We start from the raw sequence: 14,000 nt of genomic DNA, 5'->3' as shown, positions 1-14,000 counted from the left end.
ATTTTTGGGAATCTGATTTTCCCTATGTCACGCAGTAGTAGACTTTCTATTCGGTTTGTGTAAGGAGTGCGCCAGATTTCTTACAATGACGCGATCTATATCTGGAATAGATATTGTCGCCATGTGCATGATGACGTGGATTCTTCGTAACTAGTCATTATTCTTCTCAAACCTTGTAAAGATTCAACATCAGTGATACTTCTTGAGTCTACCACTTCAGGTTTTGGGTCTGCAAAAACCAAAATTCATTATCCATAGCTCATGTTTTGTTTTGCTGTAATCTGGTTGTTTGATGCGGATGCGCAATCAGGCTTCATGGGGTTATGTTTTCAGGAGCTCAAAAGCTCGGAAGTTCCTGTGTGGTCATTGGACAGGTCTTCCATCGCTTAAGTTAAAAGGGGTGTGAACCGGCGGACTTCATGTTTGATTTCTCTAGTTTGAATATCATCCAACATGTTTAATCTCAAACTGAGATTGATTGTTCCATATTAAGGTGTTGTCCTAGATGCTTCCTTGATCTCAAAGAGTACAAATCGGGAGTTGATAAATTCGGAAGTGTTAAGATTCCCTGGTAATCCAGCTGTTATCAAGGTGTGGGACTCGATTTTTTGCTTCAGGTCGGCTTCCTAGGTGTTCAAGTATTTTGGCTCGATGTGACGTGAGATTCTTTTCATTTTGTTCTAAGCGACAGAGAATAGTTCGTTGAGCGAGCTCTTGGCTTTGAGATTCATCTATTATGATTGTATTGCAGCTCAACTATTTCTTCGAGGGTATGTGCCGTTGGCAAGGAAAATACTGATCTTGATACCATGGTTGAGGTCATCTCGTATTGGTCTGCCATTGTGGCGGAGAGTCCAAATAATTGGGGATCATAGAGGATCTTGAGATGTTAATATGGGTTGATGCTTGTTGTAGTAGGCTCGTCCTGTTGGTTACATTTGATTCAGTTTGCTTTGTATCTGTGAGAAAGGTATCAATTTCGTTTCTTATTTCAGATCTTGTGAGATTGGCACCATTGATGCAAGGTTTGGTTATTTTGGAATCCGTAATAGAGAGATCCATTGTTGTGCTTACAGATCTTGGATCGGGTTTTTTGCAATGATGTATGTGTTTTATTTATCGTTTCAATGAACGGAGCCAAAAATGTAGATTCTAAAATCTACACTAGGTATTTGAGAGTTTTTGTATGTAAAATTAGGAAACAAAGAACTATGGCACAAACTCCTTAGAATAACAACGACGTATAAAAGTTCAAGTTGATAAAAATGGATAATATTGATGATACGTGAATTCGTCTCTTGTTTTAGAGATTTTATATGTCTTCTGAATTTTTTTGGATGTCTGCCAAAACAACTAGTCAAGAACTTTATGTAGTGCATCCCTAATCTTTAGGTTCAACACAAAACACCTTAATTGCCTTATTGGTCCCACAAATACAACACATAATTTTTGCCCGTGTGTAGGATCCATATTTGGGATCGAGTGATCTCTTCTTGGAATTTCCCGAGAGCCATCCATCGAACGTTTCAATGCTTTCGATGATTTTGATACGAGATCGATCGATCCACAGCCTAGCCTTTGACATAAATTTTCAGTTTAATTAAGAGTTTTTCGATTATTTCATTATTACGTATTCTGTTTCCTACACTGACACGTAACAATCATCCAGCAAAAAAAAAAATCAATATAACAGGAGTGATCCGGAAATCAAAGTTGACAAATTCTCAACAGAAGAAAAGGTGCTCACCTAGCATAGTCCTTCCTTCACATACTACAAGAATGTAATAAATGCAAACATAAGATCCCAAACTACACGTTCTTTGAACGGAGGTATTAAGAGTGACATAACTCACTCCAACTACGACCAGTACGAGTAGTTGGCGACATTAACTACCTCTCACCTATCACCAAACCCAATCCAACCAATGTTACCATTACTCGCATATAACTACACAAACTCACATTTACATCTTTTTGCCAACACAACTCCTTATAAAAATATACCTTCATCAAACACTAGATCTCACTCACAAAAACTTATCTCCAAAACAAAGAAGAAATGAGTAGGTCTAGCGAACAAGATCTACTCTCTACCGAGATTGTTAACCGTGGGATCGAACCTTCCGGTCCAAACGCCGGTTCACCAACGTTCTCGGTCAGAGTCCGGAGACGTTTACCGGATTTTCTTCAATCCGTAAACTTGAAGTACGTGAAACTTGGTTATCACTACCTCATAAACCATGCGGTTTACTTGGCGACGATACCGGTTCTTGTGCTTGTGTTTAGTGCCGAAGTTGGGAGTTTAAGCGGAGAAGAGATTTGGAAGAAGCTTTGGGACTATGATATCGCAACCGTCATCGGATTCTTCGGTGTCTTTGTCTTGACCGTTTGCGTCTACTTCATGTCTCGTCCACGATCTGTTTATCTCATTGACTTCGCTTGTTTCAAGCCTTCCGATGAACTTAAGGTACGTCTTCACACATCAAACCTTGTCTTAAATCACGTGATATTATGGTAACCGGTTTGACTTATAATTTATTTTTGAAAACCCAAATTTATTTACAACCATAGTATAATCGCTGAGTTCAATAGGAACCGGACTGGTAATATAATGAATCTGAACCAAACCATCATTTAGGTTATAACCGGTTTAGTTAGATGGATGCTCTGAGACACCCAAAATGTCGAACCAAATCAAATTATTTTTAAAACTTATCGATCTTGGTTAGGTTAAATCTAAAACCAAATAATTTAGCAAAATATTGAGAAAACATACATCGATAATACCAAATAAAAACCGGTTTGGCATATACATAATTATTCGACTTCTGCTATACCAAATACGTAGGAGATCGATAGGAACCTGACTGATAATTAAATGAGAATCTATCTCGGTTTCGGTTATCTCCGGTTTAGATTTTTTCTTTAATTTTCTTGGGTAAATTGTTAATACGTGTATTGTCTAAACTTGATTTCATACGTATTTGGTTTCAGGTGACAAGAGAAGAGTTCATAGATCTAGCTAGAAAATCAGGCAAGTTCGACGAAGAGATCCTCGGATTCAAGAAGAGGATCCTTCAAGCCTCAGGAATAGGCGATGAAACGTACGTCCCAAGATCAATCTCTTCGTCGGAAAACACAACAACGATGAAAGAAGGTCGTGAAGAAGCCTCGATGATGATATTCGGCGCACTCGACGAACTCTTCGAGAAGACACGTGTCAAACCGAAAGACGTAGGTGTCCTCGTGGTTAACTGCAGTATCTTTAACCCGACTCCGTCACTCTCCGCGATGGTGATTAACCACTACAAGATGAGAGGGAACATACTTAGCTACAACCTAGGAGGGATGGGTTGCTCAGCAGGAATCATAGCCGTTGATCTTGCTCGTGACATGCTTCAGTCTAACCCGAATAGTTACGCGGTGGTTGTGAGTACCGAGATGGTTGGGTATAATTGGTACGTGGGACGTGACAAGTCAATGGTTATACCTAACTGCTTCTTTAGGATGGGTTGCTCCGCCGTTATGCTGTCTAACCGCCGCCGTGACTTCCGCCATGCTAAGTACCGCCTTGAGCACATTGTCCGGACTCACAAGGCTGCCGACGACCGTAGCTTCAGGTTTTCATTTTATTTTATTTTTGTAACCTGGATTTATTTATTTTTTTTAATACGAGGAGGTTCGGGGTCGAAACCAGTAATCCTTAAGCCATTTTGGTTATACTTTTTATTGCTAGGTTTAAAAAAAAAAATATGATCATAACGTAGTAAATTGTGTATGGTATCAGGAGTGTGTACCAGGAAGAAGATGAACAAGGATTCAAGGGATTAAAAATAAGCAGAGACCTAATGGAAGTTGGAGGTGAAGCTCTCAAGACCAACATCACCACCTTAGGCCCTCTCGTCCTTCCTTTCTCCGAGCAGCTTCTCTTCTTTGCCGCTTTGATCCGTAGAACTTTCTCACCCGCCGCCAAAACTACCACCACCTCCTCCTCAGCCACTGCGAAAATCAACGGAGCCAAGTCGTCATCCTCCTCTGATCTATCCAAGCCGTACATCCCGGACTACAAGCTTGCCTTCGAGCATTTCTGCTTCCACGCGGCAAGCAAAGCGGTGCTTGAGGAGCTTCAGAAGAATCTAGGCTTGAGTGATGAGAACATGGAGGCTTCTAAGATGACTTTACACAGGTTTGGAAACACTTCCAGCAGTGGAATCTGGTACGAGCTTGCTTACATGGAGGCCAAGGAGAGTGTTCGTAGAGGCGATAGGGTTTGGCAGATTGCTTTTGGGTCAGGTTTTAAGTGTAACAGTGTGGTTTGGAAGGCAATGAGGAAGGTGAAGAAGCCGGCAAGGAACAATCCTTGGGTTGATTGCATTAACCGTTACCCTGTCGCTCTCTGATCATTTATTTTTAAAATTATTATTTCTTCTTAATTAAATCATCTATGATCTCTCTTCCTTGTTGTTGGATGATAGACGTTTGTTTGCTGGTCATTCGTATCTTAAGACTTCTATAAGAATGGATGGTTCAAGTCCAATTCAGGTTCAATTTTTGTTTGTGTTGTATTCGGTAAACTTTGAAATTATACAACTCTCTTATTTCGTTAGAAAAGACAACATTAATGTGATTTCCTTTGAACGTTCAAAATTGTTAAAACAATAATTTAACCCCAACATTAGATGGTTAGCTTGCGCATGAAGGAATTTATAAATCCTTTTAATGTTATAATCTACTAATGTGGTGTTATAATTAGTTTAGAATTTTACAGTGCATGACAAACACATTGAAATCCACACAACTACATTTTCCTGGCCATCAAAGAAGACTTCAGAAAGAGCTGATGCTAGACCGTTCAGAAAGAAAGAGCTTATGGTACTACAATGTCATTGAGATCTCCTATCAATAGCCTTGGTTTGTACTGGCACAATCCTGCTACAAATATATCAATTAGCTTTTGCCACGAGCATGCATAAACTTTAAGAGTGGATTAGTAAAATGTTTTATTGTCATCTTCAACATACATAATTACATTTTATAACAATGAAGCGAAGGGTTCCTAAAAAGTGAATCTTAACCTCTTCATTCCAAAAAAATGGCTAGTCCACCACTACTCCCACTAGAACTTATACAACAAAAGAGATTATATACAATACTATCTACTTTTTTAGTGTCCAAAAAAATACTATCTACTTTTTAGCTTTTTACGAGCAAAATGATATCATGTTTATGAGTTTTTCTGATATTTTAAAAAAAAAATTGAAGCAGAAGTTGAGGTTGTGTTTTGTATCATAGTAGAAGTTGACGGTGCCATCATCGTTGAGCTGACCTTCAACCTTTTCTACTAGGTGCCACACATTGTGGCCCACACTTTTGGTAAAGTAACTTTTATGCACCGATCATGTATATTTGTTTTTCCCAAGCTCTCTCTAATCTTGCAAAGCTCTCTATATCTCGTTTTTTAGAATCCGTTTGTTGATAAATTTTTTGATTAAGGTCGTTAGTTAATTCGTTAGATCTAGAATTGCCTAGCAAAGAAAACGAGAGAAATTTCTTATTTATCTATTTTACTATGTGCCAAAATTTATACATTAGCGCAATAACTGCTGGGTATAAAACTAAAAATGTATTCATACTTTTATTTTCCAATGGAACCCCAAGGAAAGCATAAATGTAGTAAGGATATTTTGTAAGTATTGTAAACATATGGGGCCGAAAATATAATAACCAAAAAAGATTAAAGGGAAAGAAAATGTAGTTTGTGTTCTTTTATTTCCTTCTCTTGACTTCTCTAGATCGCTTCGTGTGCCCTGTCTGTCTCAACTTCCCTCAACCATCAGGTTCGCTAATCCTCCGATTGTATTTTCTTTGATTTCCTTTGGAATGGTTTAACTCTTGTGATTTCATTTTGATATCAGATTTGTTTTGATTAAAATGAAGTATGTAATCTTGATTTTGGGAGAGCAATATGATTCACACAGGCAATAATAACTCAAGTAATTTCGAGATGGGCCCCGGAGATAGTGAAGCAGTGGAATGCAAGTGTGGTATGCCTCTTTGCATCTGTGTTGTTGCTCCACCCAAAACCTCTAACCCACAGGTAATACAAATTTCAATGCACTGAGTTGGGCTTATGGAGTGTTGTTCTCTGTTCTTGATTTAAGTTCATGCGAGAGAGAGAGTTTTCTTGCTTACTCTTCTTATCTATAATATGTTCCTCCCTTTTGGAACAACAGGCTACACGGGCTCCTCCTATGGCTCTTCCTCAGTCAGATCCCAAACCAAAGTCTGACACTTCAGCTAAAAGTAAAGGTTCCACTTCCAGCACCAATGCTAGGTCTGTTTGAAGAATTTACTTATAGTATTCATTACAAGGTTTTCACATAAAGATTACTCCATAAGCGCTTTAGATACTTGTAAGTACATTTTTGCATATAGATTTTACTTGATTAGTTGAATCAAATATGAAACTGAGTTTGCTCTTGCATTTCATATTTTTATGAGTGATTAGTTGTGTAGAAAACTTGCATCCGGTCTTCTTTGTTGCTTCTAGGATTAGAACATTCTGTTACACTGATTTTTCTATATCTTTCTAGTAATTAAAGCTGTTGAAATTCGCAGACCAGACAAGCCCCAAAAAGACTATGAAGTCACTGGGGAGGTAACTATTTACATCTCATTTTCATGAGATAAATCATATTTTCAATCTCATCTTATTTGGTTTTGAAAAAGGGATTAAGAGAAGCAATTAAGAATGGTGACACTGCTGGTGTGAAAAAGCTTCTGAGTGAGGTAATACTCCTTGTCCAATTCAGCAACTGTGTGATATAACTCACAAATACAGAGAGACTAAAACTATTAAAAATTTCAGGGCGTGGACGCAAATTACCATGACAAGCAGGGAATGTCAGTGCTTCATCTGGTAATCTCTCTCTCTCTTGGCCACTTGTGTGATCGATTTGCGTGGGTAATTACATAATGCTTTGCTTTCCACAGGCGGTTCTGTTCAACCAAACTGATATTGCGTTGATGTTAATGGAACATGGAGCCAGCCTTGACTACAAAAATGCACAAGGTACTTCTCATGTGACACACACTTGTCTTCATTTTTCTTGTGAAAACTTTTCTTCCACATGGGAACAATTGCTCTTGTTTTTGTCTGAATAACTTGTTACCTGTCACCAGGAGAAACACCACTAGATTGTGCTCCTGCAACACTGCAATATAAGATGCGGGAAAAGATGAAGTCGACTTAGTATGAATTGAATTCAAGGCAGAGTTACAAATCTTTCCTCAAAAGTCTGTAAAGGGCAAATCAAGGGTCATGAATTTGCTTGTAAGACATCAATATTGACATTCTGTATGCAATTTCTCGTCTTGTGTGAACTTTGAAACGTCGGCTTCTTCCACTCTTGTAAGTCTTCTCTATGTGTTATCCGCTGTCACTGTTGTCAACAATTACAATATCGCAACATATACAGAGAAACACATTATCAATAGTTTTCAAGAAAACAAGTGTCACACATTGTAATTGAACAAATCTCAAACAAGTTAAGGTAGGGAGTACGGAACTTCAATAACCATTGTCTCGATGCTTATTTGAGATCATAAAGGGGTTTAAGTTTTGAAGCAGCATTTCTGGAACATGTGTCCTCCTGTTTTGGTGAATAACCCGGAGGAATCTTCATCTGCCCATCCCACAAAGCCAGTGAATATTTGAATCCGGTCCAGCCGACCCGAAATATTTAGTTTATATTCTAAAGTTCAGCTACTGAATTTTTAAACAAGTACACTACTTTTTGGCACTCAATTACAAACATCACTTTTCTCCTGAATTTAAAGCAAGTACATGGTCACGCGACCATTTATGTTACTTCACCAACTAGAGTAATTCACAGTACTTATCCCCTGCCCATGTATCTTACAATGGTTATGCATCATGCCAAGAGAGAACGCTACCAAATTTGGTTATACCATTCTTAATCACAAATACACATGCAAATGATTTGGCAAGGCTAAAGTATATGCTTAGAGCCTCTTTCTATTGGAGCACATTGGATCAGTGTTCTAAAATACGTTATACGCTAGTCTACCGTATAGTGTATAAACGGGGTATTCACCGGGTATACCTCGTATATTAGAGTTTATGCGGGGTATATACGGTGAATATTTTCTTTTGAAAATTTTAATATATGCTGATTATATATGATATAAAGGTAAAAGCTATTGTATATATACCAAATTAAGCAAATTTTTAATTTTTATTTGGCTGATTTTGTCTTAGAATTAATAAGGATGTGATGTGTCTCATATATTTTCTGCATAAAATTAAGTTTAACAAATGCGCTAAAGGAAGCATTCAAACGTTGCCGTTATCTTTAACTTGACTTTTATATTTAACTACGGATTAGACAATATGTGCATGTCATAATTAAAGAAAACTATAGTCGACTCAACCGGTTTACGATCAAACCGTATAGGTAGAAACGGTACAATGACTGCCCGTTCAGCGTATCTACAGCTTTTATACTCCCGCATTGACCGAATTTTAGAACAATGCACTGGATACAATCCCATGTAACTTCATGGTTGATTTTTGGAAAATGGAAATTATATGTCAAAAACAAAAATCTTCGAAAATTCAGTGCAATATATTCCCTGTAATTCTACTGGCACCTTCTTAAAAGAGGCCAGATTCTTGCAAGATAACAAAACAAGATCAGCCAACGCAATCCACTCACTAATGAAAATTATATAGAAAAACTCAATTGATCGAGATTCCAGGAGAAAAATCATAAGAACTTGGCTTATCAAATCTCCAAGGCTACTCCATCTGAAAGTAGAGAATATGCAAAGCCGAACTAGGGATCTCCGCGACCAAATCATTTTCGTAAAACCAACGGTCAACGATGTTCCCAACAGGAGATTCCTTCGAATTCATAGCCCATCTGTCCACAAGCTTGAACCCAAACTTAGACGCAGCTGACAAGAGAGAAGGCTCATCAACCCTTCTGAAAACATGGCACAGAATCAACGCTGGCTTCTCCTCCTGAACCTCTCCCACTTTCCGCAACATCAACTCTTTTGCAGTTTCAAACAAAGGTATAATGGCTTCAGCTACATAGGTAACATCTGTCCCAATGATAACTTCAAACCCTCCACAAGAAGCTAAACTTTTGATGCCTTCTATATGCTCTCTGTTTCCCCATTCAAGCACACCTGTTTTCAGTTTCTCAAGTAGAGAAGATTCGAGATTCGTTGCGATGTTCTCCGTTAGTAGTGCAAGTGCCTTTGTGTCTGCATCGGTAGCTACTACGAGGTCAGCTGATCTGGCGGCTACCATGGAGCAAATCCCTGTGCAGCCACAGCCCAATTCCAACACCCGTTTTCCTGAAACAATGTTTGGGTTCCTGTCGAGAACAGAGGCCATGAACCGAGCTGACTCCCATAGCATCAACCCCGTGGATTTGCAAGTGTGTTGATACTCTTTGGACAGAAGTTTGATTTTGAAAGCAGAGTCCCTTAGCTTAAACTCGCTCATCTATCCATAGAACAAAAAAGAGAGATGAGAACTTTACAAGTTTTGGACAAAATATGTGAAACCAATGAGATTACTTTACATCATGAGTAGATGGGGAGGCTCCGAACATTTCCATTGCAAGACCATCGGATATGTCAATGTCGGTACTATCAACAATCTCTTTTCTTTCTTGCTCCTCAGATGGGTTTTTAGTGCCGTTTGATAGACGGAAAGTAGCTTGGACCCAGCGACGATTCATGACCAGTTCTCGCGAACGATTCTCAACTTGTTTGCAGCAAACACCAATCTCTTCAACTTCAAAACCTTCCTTCCCAAACAGAGTTTCTAAGAACTCATTAGAGAAGTAGAATGCACGCTGCGTAGAGAGGTAAAAAATCGTCACAGTTCTGCCAAAAATAAATAAATGCATACTTTAAAAGAGAAAAGGAAGGAAAGAACTTACAGTGCCATCGCCTCTGACATAAAAATTGTCGCTAATCTTCTGATCCTTCCCAGAAAACCTTTCCTGTTAAAACATACACTAAAACACATAAAAAAACTGATTGTTCTTCTCAAAAGGTAAAGCCAGACTACAAATTTAATAATTCTCTTGTAACGTAACGTTCCAATGTTTATACAATTTATGATGTATTGATCAGTGTTTTTGCTGAATTTCAATAATACAACGATGGAAATAACTAAAAGGGATCAAACCTGAGCAAGATCACCAACAGCATAGTCACGGAAGAGTATACACCCATTTGGCTGAAAAACAAAAGAACAACAAGATGGTAAAGGAAGGGCATCTTCTCTGGGGATTAGAACAAATTTGATTGATACCTTAAGTACTCTCTTGATGTTCTGCAATACGAAGGGCATCTTCTCTGGGGATACCGCAGATAAAACAAATATCTGCTCAACACATGAGATGTAAATAGTTCATGATGAGAAAGGAAAAGGCTCTAAGAAACAAAAAAGATAGTCAATCAATTAAGATATCTATAAAGAATATAAAATTCTAGCTAGTAAATAAATAACACAGTAATATACTATATTTTTGTTATGAAATTACCATGGTCACAATGTCAACTGAAGATGGAGAAATATGCTTGTCAAGGTCATCCCCGGTCAAGTCGGAAGCAAATGCACACACGCGCGTCTCTGTGTATTCTTCATGAGCCTGAAGTTACATGACACTCTCTGATCAAGTTTCAACATATGCCAGTAAACAAAAAAAATTGTGAAGCATACGTCAAACCGTACACCATTTAATACGTTTAAAAGCTTACATCATTGACCTCACTAGCAAAGAGAAATCAATGAAAGAAAAGCAAAAACATAAAACGAGGAATGAAGACCGACCTTGACCAAGTCAACAGCGCGTGGTGAAAAATCACAAGCGTAAACAAATATGTGTGGATATGTAGCAATCAGCGGAAAGATGGTGTTTCCCGCTCCACATCCAACCTGCAAAATCAAGACCAGAATTGCTCAGAATACTATTCTACAAAAGCTCTTTATCTAGCCATTTAGGATTTATATTAGGAATAGCTTGAGGATTCGTGATTACCTCAAGAATGACCTTTTCTCCACTAGCCTGAAGAAAAAAAGGAGAATAATACAAACTCAGGACTAGAATAGGTAATGGAGCAGATACCAGAAGAATTGGCTTTACTACTCACAGAAAAATAGCTGTTCCATTCCTTGTCCAAATAGTGCCGGTCTTTAAAAAACTGATAAAAAAAACAAGAGAATGTCAAGTAAACGACAGTAATATCACTTGCACAGTGAGCTCACACTCGCGTTAGCTCAAAACATACAAACAAAGCAATGCCCTCAAACATATCAATAATCACCAATTTCAGATCTTGAGACCTTTAAAGATTTGGAAGGTCATTTTAATCTTCAGACACCAAAATCAACCAATGTTGTAGTCTTATAGTACAAAACAATCTCTAGCTATTTAGTTCAGTTACATGTGAATTGAGATAGAAATGAACTATAAAAATAAAAATAAAAAGGGGGCTTACTCTATCTCCATGATGCTTGTAAAATATATCCCAATACTTTTTAGCATCTCTTTCATACTTGTCTGAAAGACAAGAAAACAGTTTAAATACAAGGAGCAATTGCCATTTGCAAAATCAGCTAAATAGTTACGCTTTAAGAACCTCGCCAAAAGGGGGAAACACCAGCTTTAGACGTCGGATAAATCTGAAGCTTTTGCTGCTCTTCTACGGTTTCAGTAGCAGAAGACATTATATCACACACCGTATCTTCACAAGACCAAAAATTATTTTAGTAAATTGGATTGCAAATTTGGAGAATCCAATCAAACAGAGCAAAAGAAAATACTCAATAGTTGACAACTGTAAATTTTACGGAAATATAGTTAGCGATGAATCGGACCTGAATGGGAGACGGAGTTAGAAAAGATGCGATAGCGATAAGGAGGAGGAGAGATGCACAACGAGAAACGGAAACACTTTTCTTTTCTTCTCTTTTCTTTTTTTCTTTCGATTTTCAGTTTATTGTATTTTTGCCCCTATATTTTCAACTTTTTCCATTTATGAAACCACTGATATGTCTTTTGGTCGAGTTGCACCTCCATAACATTTGGTGAACTTACCAAACCTACAATATGATGTGCAACTTCAAAATTGATTTTCTGAAATGGAACTGAGTTTTGCTACTATTCTAGTTTACGAATAATAAGTACAAATAGAATAGGGAATATGATTATTTCATTTTTGGAGTAAATCCACTTATTATTTCATTTTTGAATAGAAAATTAATGTAATAAACAGATTTTTTTCTTCTTCTTTTTAGAAGTAAGGGTACATAGTTCATTACAAAGCCATAAGTTATCAAGACTCCGAAGACAAAAGCCAGGAGAAATATTAGATCATCTACAAGACATTAAAAACGTCATATCATGCACCAACATTTTTCATAATTATCTTATTTGAAATCTTTTGCATTCAAACTCCAATTTTTCATATTTAGTTCATGGGTGATATCAGCATCTATCAAGCCACCAAAAAGATTTCCAGGAAACTACATTTTTTTAGCAACTCCAGGAAACTACATATCTCCTAAAAATGTCCAGGTTCAAGAAGATTCATGTTTCTTTTTTGGCTCAAGCACAAAGCAAGTTTAACTGATAGACTGTTTATTTTATATTTTTGAATTTGATATTTTTCATTTCCATGAACTTTATCTAATATTAAGTGACTAAAATCTATTTTACATGAAAACGGAAGCGGATACGCGGAAGCGGAAACGAGATTTTAAAAAAAATTAGGAAGCGGGTACATGTTGGAACAGAGGCAGACCCATGAACCTAACACACCTTCAATATAAGAAATAAGTTTGTTACGAATTAAACATTAGAAATTCATCAGCTCTGATGGCTATTTTCCTTATGCCTGACACCCCTTAACCTGGGTTATATACCACTTGACATCATATTTTTACTTCTTTTTATTTACTCTTTTACTTACATAATTAAAGCCCATTATTTGTGACCGCATATCCATATATATATACATACATAAGATTATTAAAAATCTAGAACTAAAAATTATATGATTTAAATTTAAAATAAAGCATTTATTCATTTATAATAATTTCGAAATGATTTCATATTAAAACTGTGAAAATACACATAAACTAAATTTAAAATAAATTATTATATTAATTATTTTTAATACTTTATAATTAATTGACATAATATATTTGAATATATGATTATCTTTAATAAAAACCTCAATGCATAAAGATAATTTATAGTGTTAATTTTAATATTTGTATATTTCAATTCTCTCTATTCAATACTATTAAAATTTGGATTTTATATTAATTAAAACTATAATTTTATATTTTTATTGATATAAGACACTGTATTTTTTTTATAAGGAATGGAAGCGTGATTCCAAAACGGAATCATAAGCTTTTAACATGTTTTTAAAAAGAATATTTTAGAAGCGTTTTGGAAGCGAGATTCTGTAAGCTTCCACAAGGTTCCGATTTTGATTCCGGTTCCGAAGCGGAAGCGGACGTCCGATGAAGTTTTCGTGCAACGTAGACTAAAATTATGTAAAAAAGTAATAAATATTTGATAAATTTTAATAAACAATGAATAATATTTCATTTATTGAAATAAGTATAAGATTTTAAAGCAGTGTATGTGTTATTTAATGTTTACTGAACCCCTAGAGGCTAAAGCCTAAAGGTAATCCAAATATTTTTATACATAATTTCTGCCTTGATATAGATTTTATTGCCAATTCAGGTAAGATTTGATAGAAACTACTAAGGGTCTGACTGATTTAAACGCATCAGTTGCAGTTGCGGAAGTTTGCGGATGTAGGTGGTTGCGGTTTCTAGCGGTTTTAAGAGATTTGTACGACTGGTTCTGCGATTAGAAATTGGTGTGTTTGCGGGATATTTATGACTGGTTAACTACCAAATGCAGCAGCGG

General features: G+C 36.7%; 3 protein-coding genes across 5 annotated transcripts; 2 read left to right on the top strand and 1 right to left on the bottom strand.

Annotated features, from left to right (window-relative positions):
* The first annotated feature begins 1,972 nt into the window (after positions 1-1,972).
* LOC106342263 (3-ketoacyl-CoA synthase 10) lies at positions 1,973-4,565 on the top strand. The gene is made up of 3 exons (XM_013781134.1): positions 1,973-2,467; positions 2,995-3,620; positions 3,788-4,565. Exons 1-3 carry the CDS (start codon positions 2,060-2,062, stop codon positions 4,398-4,400), a joined length of 1,647 nt encoding a protein of 548 aa, XP_013636588.1. The 5' UTR covers positions 1,973-2,059; the 3' UTR covers positions 4,401-4,565.
* Positions 4,566-5,725: 1,160 nt separating this feature from the next.
* Positions 5,726-7,494, top strand: LOC106339682 (palmitoyltransferase AKR1). Of its 3 annotated transcripts, none has more exons than XM_013778537.1 (8): positions 5,726-5,837; positions 5,979-6,097; positions 6,234-6,334; positions 6,619-6,658; positions 6,730-6,789; positions 6,869-6,919; positions 6,994-7,072; positions 7,183-7,494. In XM_013778537.1, exons 2-8 carry the CDS (start codon positions 6,005-6,007, stop codon positions 7,251-7,253), a joined length of 495 nt encoding a protein of 164 aa, XP_013633991.1. In that variant the 5' UTR covers positions 5,726-5,837; positions 5,979-6,004; the 3' UTR covers positions 7,254-7,494. The 3 variants fall into 3 exon arrangements, with proteins under 3 accessions (XP_013633991.1, XP_013633989.1, XP_013633990.1); XM_013778535.1 differs by having other exon boundaries at positions 5,746-5,837; positions 5,916-6,097; XM_013778536.1 differs by having other exon boundaries at positions 5,750-5,837; positions 5,938-6,097.
* Positions 7,495-8,625: 1,131 nt separating this feature from the next.
* LOC106336634 lies at positions 8,626-12,013 on the bottom strand. The gene is made up of 12 exons (XM_013775524.1): positions 11,927-12,013; positions 11,689-11,793; positions 11,548-11,609; positions 11,200-11,250; positions 11,088-11,114; positions 10,880-10,984; positions 10,590-10,697; positions 10,358-10,429; positions 10,232-10,282; positions 9,981-10,043; positions 9,618-9,893; positions 8,626-9,538 (listed from the first exon to the last, which is right to left on the bottom strand). The coding sequence occupies exons 2-12, from the start codon at positions 11,774-11,776 to the stop codon at positions 8,822-8,824; spliced, it is 1,620 nt and encodes a 539-aa protein (XP_013630978.1). The 5' UTR covers positions 11,777-11,793; positions 11,927-12,013; the 3' UTR covers positions 8,626-8,821.
* Between the last annotated feature and the right edge of the window lie 1,987 nt (positions 12,014-14,000).

Source organism: Brassica oleracea, chromosome C4, assembly GCF_000695525.1.
Source record: "Brassica oleracea var. oleracea cultivar TO1000 chromosome C4, BOL, whole genome shotgun sequence".
NCBI lineage: Eukaryota > Viridiplantae > Streptophyta > Magnoliopsida > Brassicales > Brassicaceae > Brassica > Brassica oleracea.
This window is presented reverse-complemented; position numbering and strand designations above follow the sequence as displayed.

What these genes read in the sequence shown, in the direction of transcription:
- LOC106342263 (XM_013781134.1), top strand. Translation starts at nt 2,060, where the DNA reads ATGAGTAGGTCTAGCGAACAAGATCTACTCTCTACCGAGATTGTTAAC. An exon ending in AGCCTTCCGATGAACTTAAG is followed by an intron (nt 2,468 to 2,994) that starts GTACGTCTTCAC and finishes ATTTGGTTTCAG; the next exon opens with GTGACAAGAGAAGAGTTCAT. An exon ending in GCCGACGACCGTAGCTTCAG is followed by an intron (nt 3,621 to 3,787) that starts GTTTTCATTTTA and finishes GTATGGTATCAG; the next exon opens with GAGTGTGTACCAGGAAGAAG.
- LOC106336634 (XM_013775524.1), bottom strand. Translation starts at nt 11,776, where the DNA reads ATGTCTTCTGCTACTGAAACCGTAGAAGAGCAGCAAAAGCTTCAGATT. An exon ending in GCGCTGTTGACTTGGTCAAG is followed by an intron (nt 10,698 to 10,879) that starts GTCGGTCTTCAT and finishes ATGTAACTTCAG; the next exon opens with GCTCATGAAGAATACACAGA. An exon ending in ATGTCAGAGGCGATGGCACT is followed by an intron (nt 9,894 to 9,980) that starts GTAAGTTCTTTC and finishes CTCTCTACGCAG; the next exon opens with CGTGCATTCTACTTCTCTAA.
- LOC106339682 (XM_013778535.1), top strand. Translation starts at nt 5,966, where the DNA reads ATGATTCACACAGGCAATAATAACTCAAGTAATTTCGAGATGGGCCCC. An exon ending in CCAAAACCTCTAACCCACAG is followed by an intron (nt 6,098 to 6,233) that starts GTAATACAAATT and finishes TTGGAACAACAG; the next exon opens with GCTACACGGGCTCCTCCTAT. An exon ending in ACTATGAAGTCACTGGGGAG is followed by an intron (nt 6,659 to 6,729) that starts GTAACTATTTAC and finishes GTTTTGAAAAAG; the next exon opens with GGATTAAGAGAAGCAATTAA.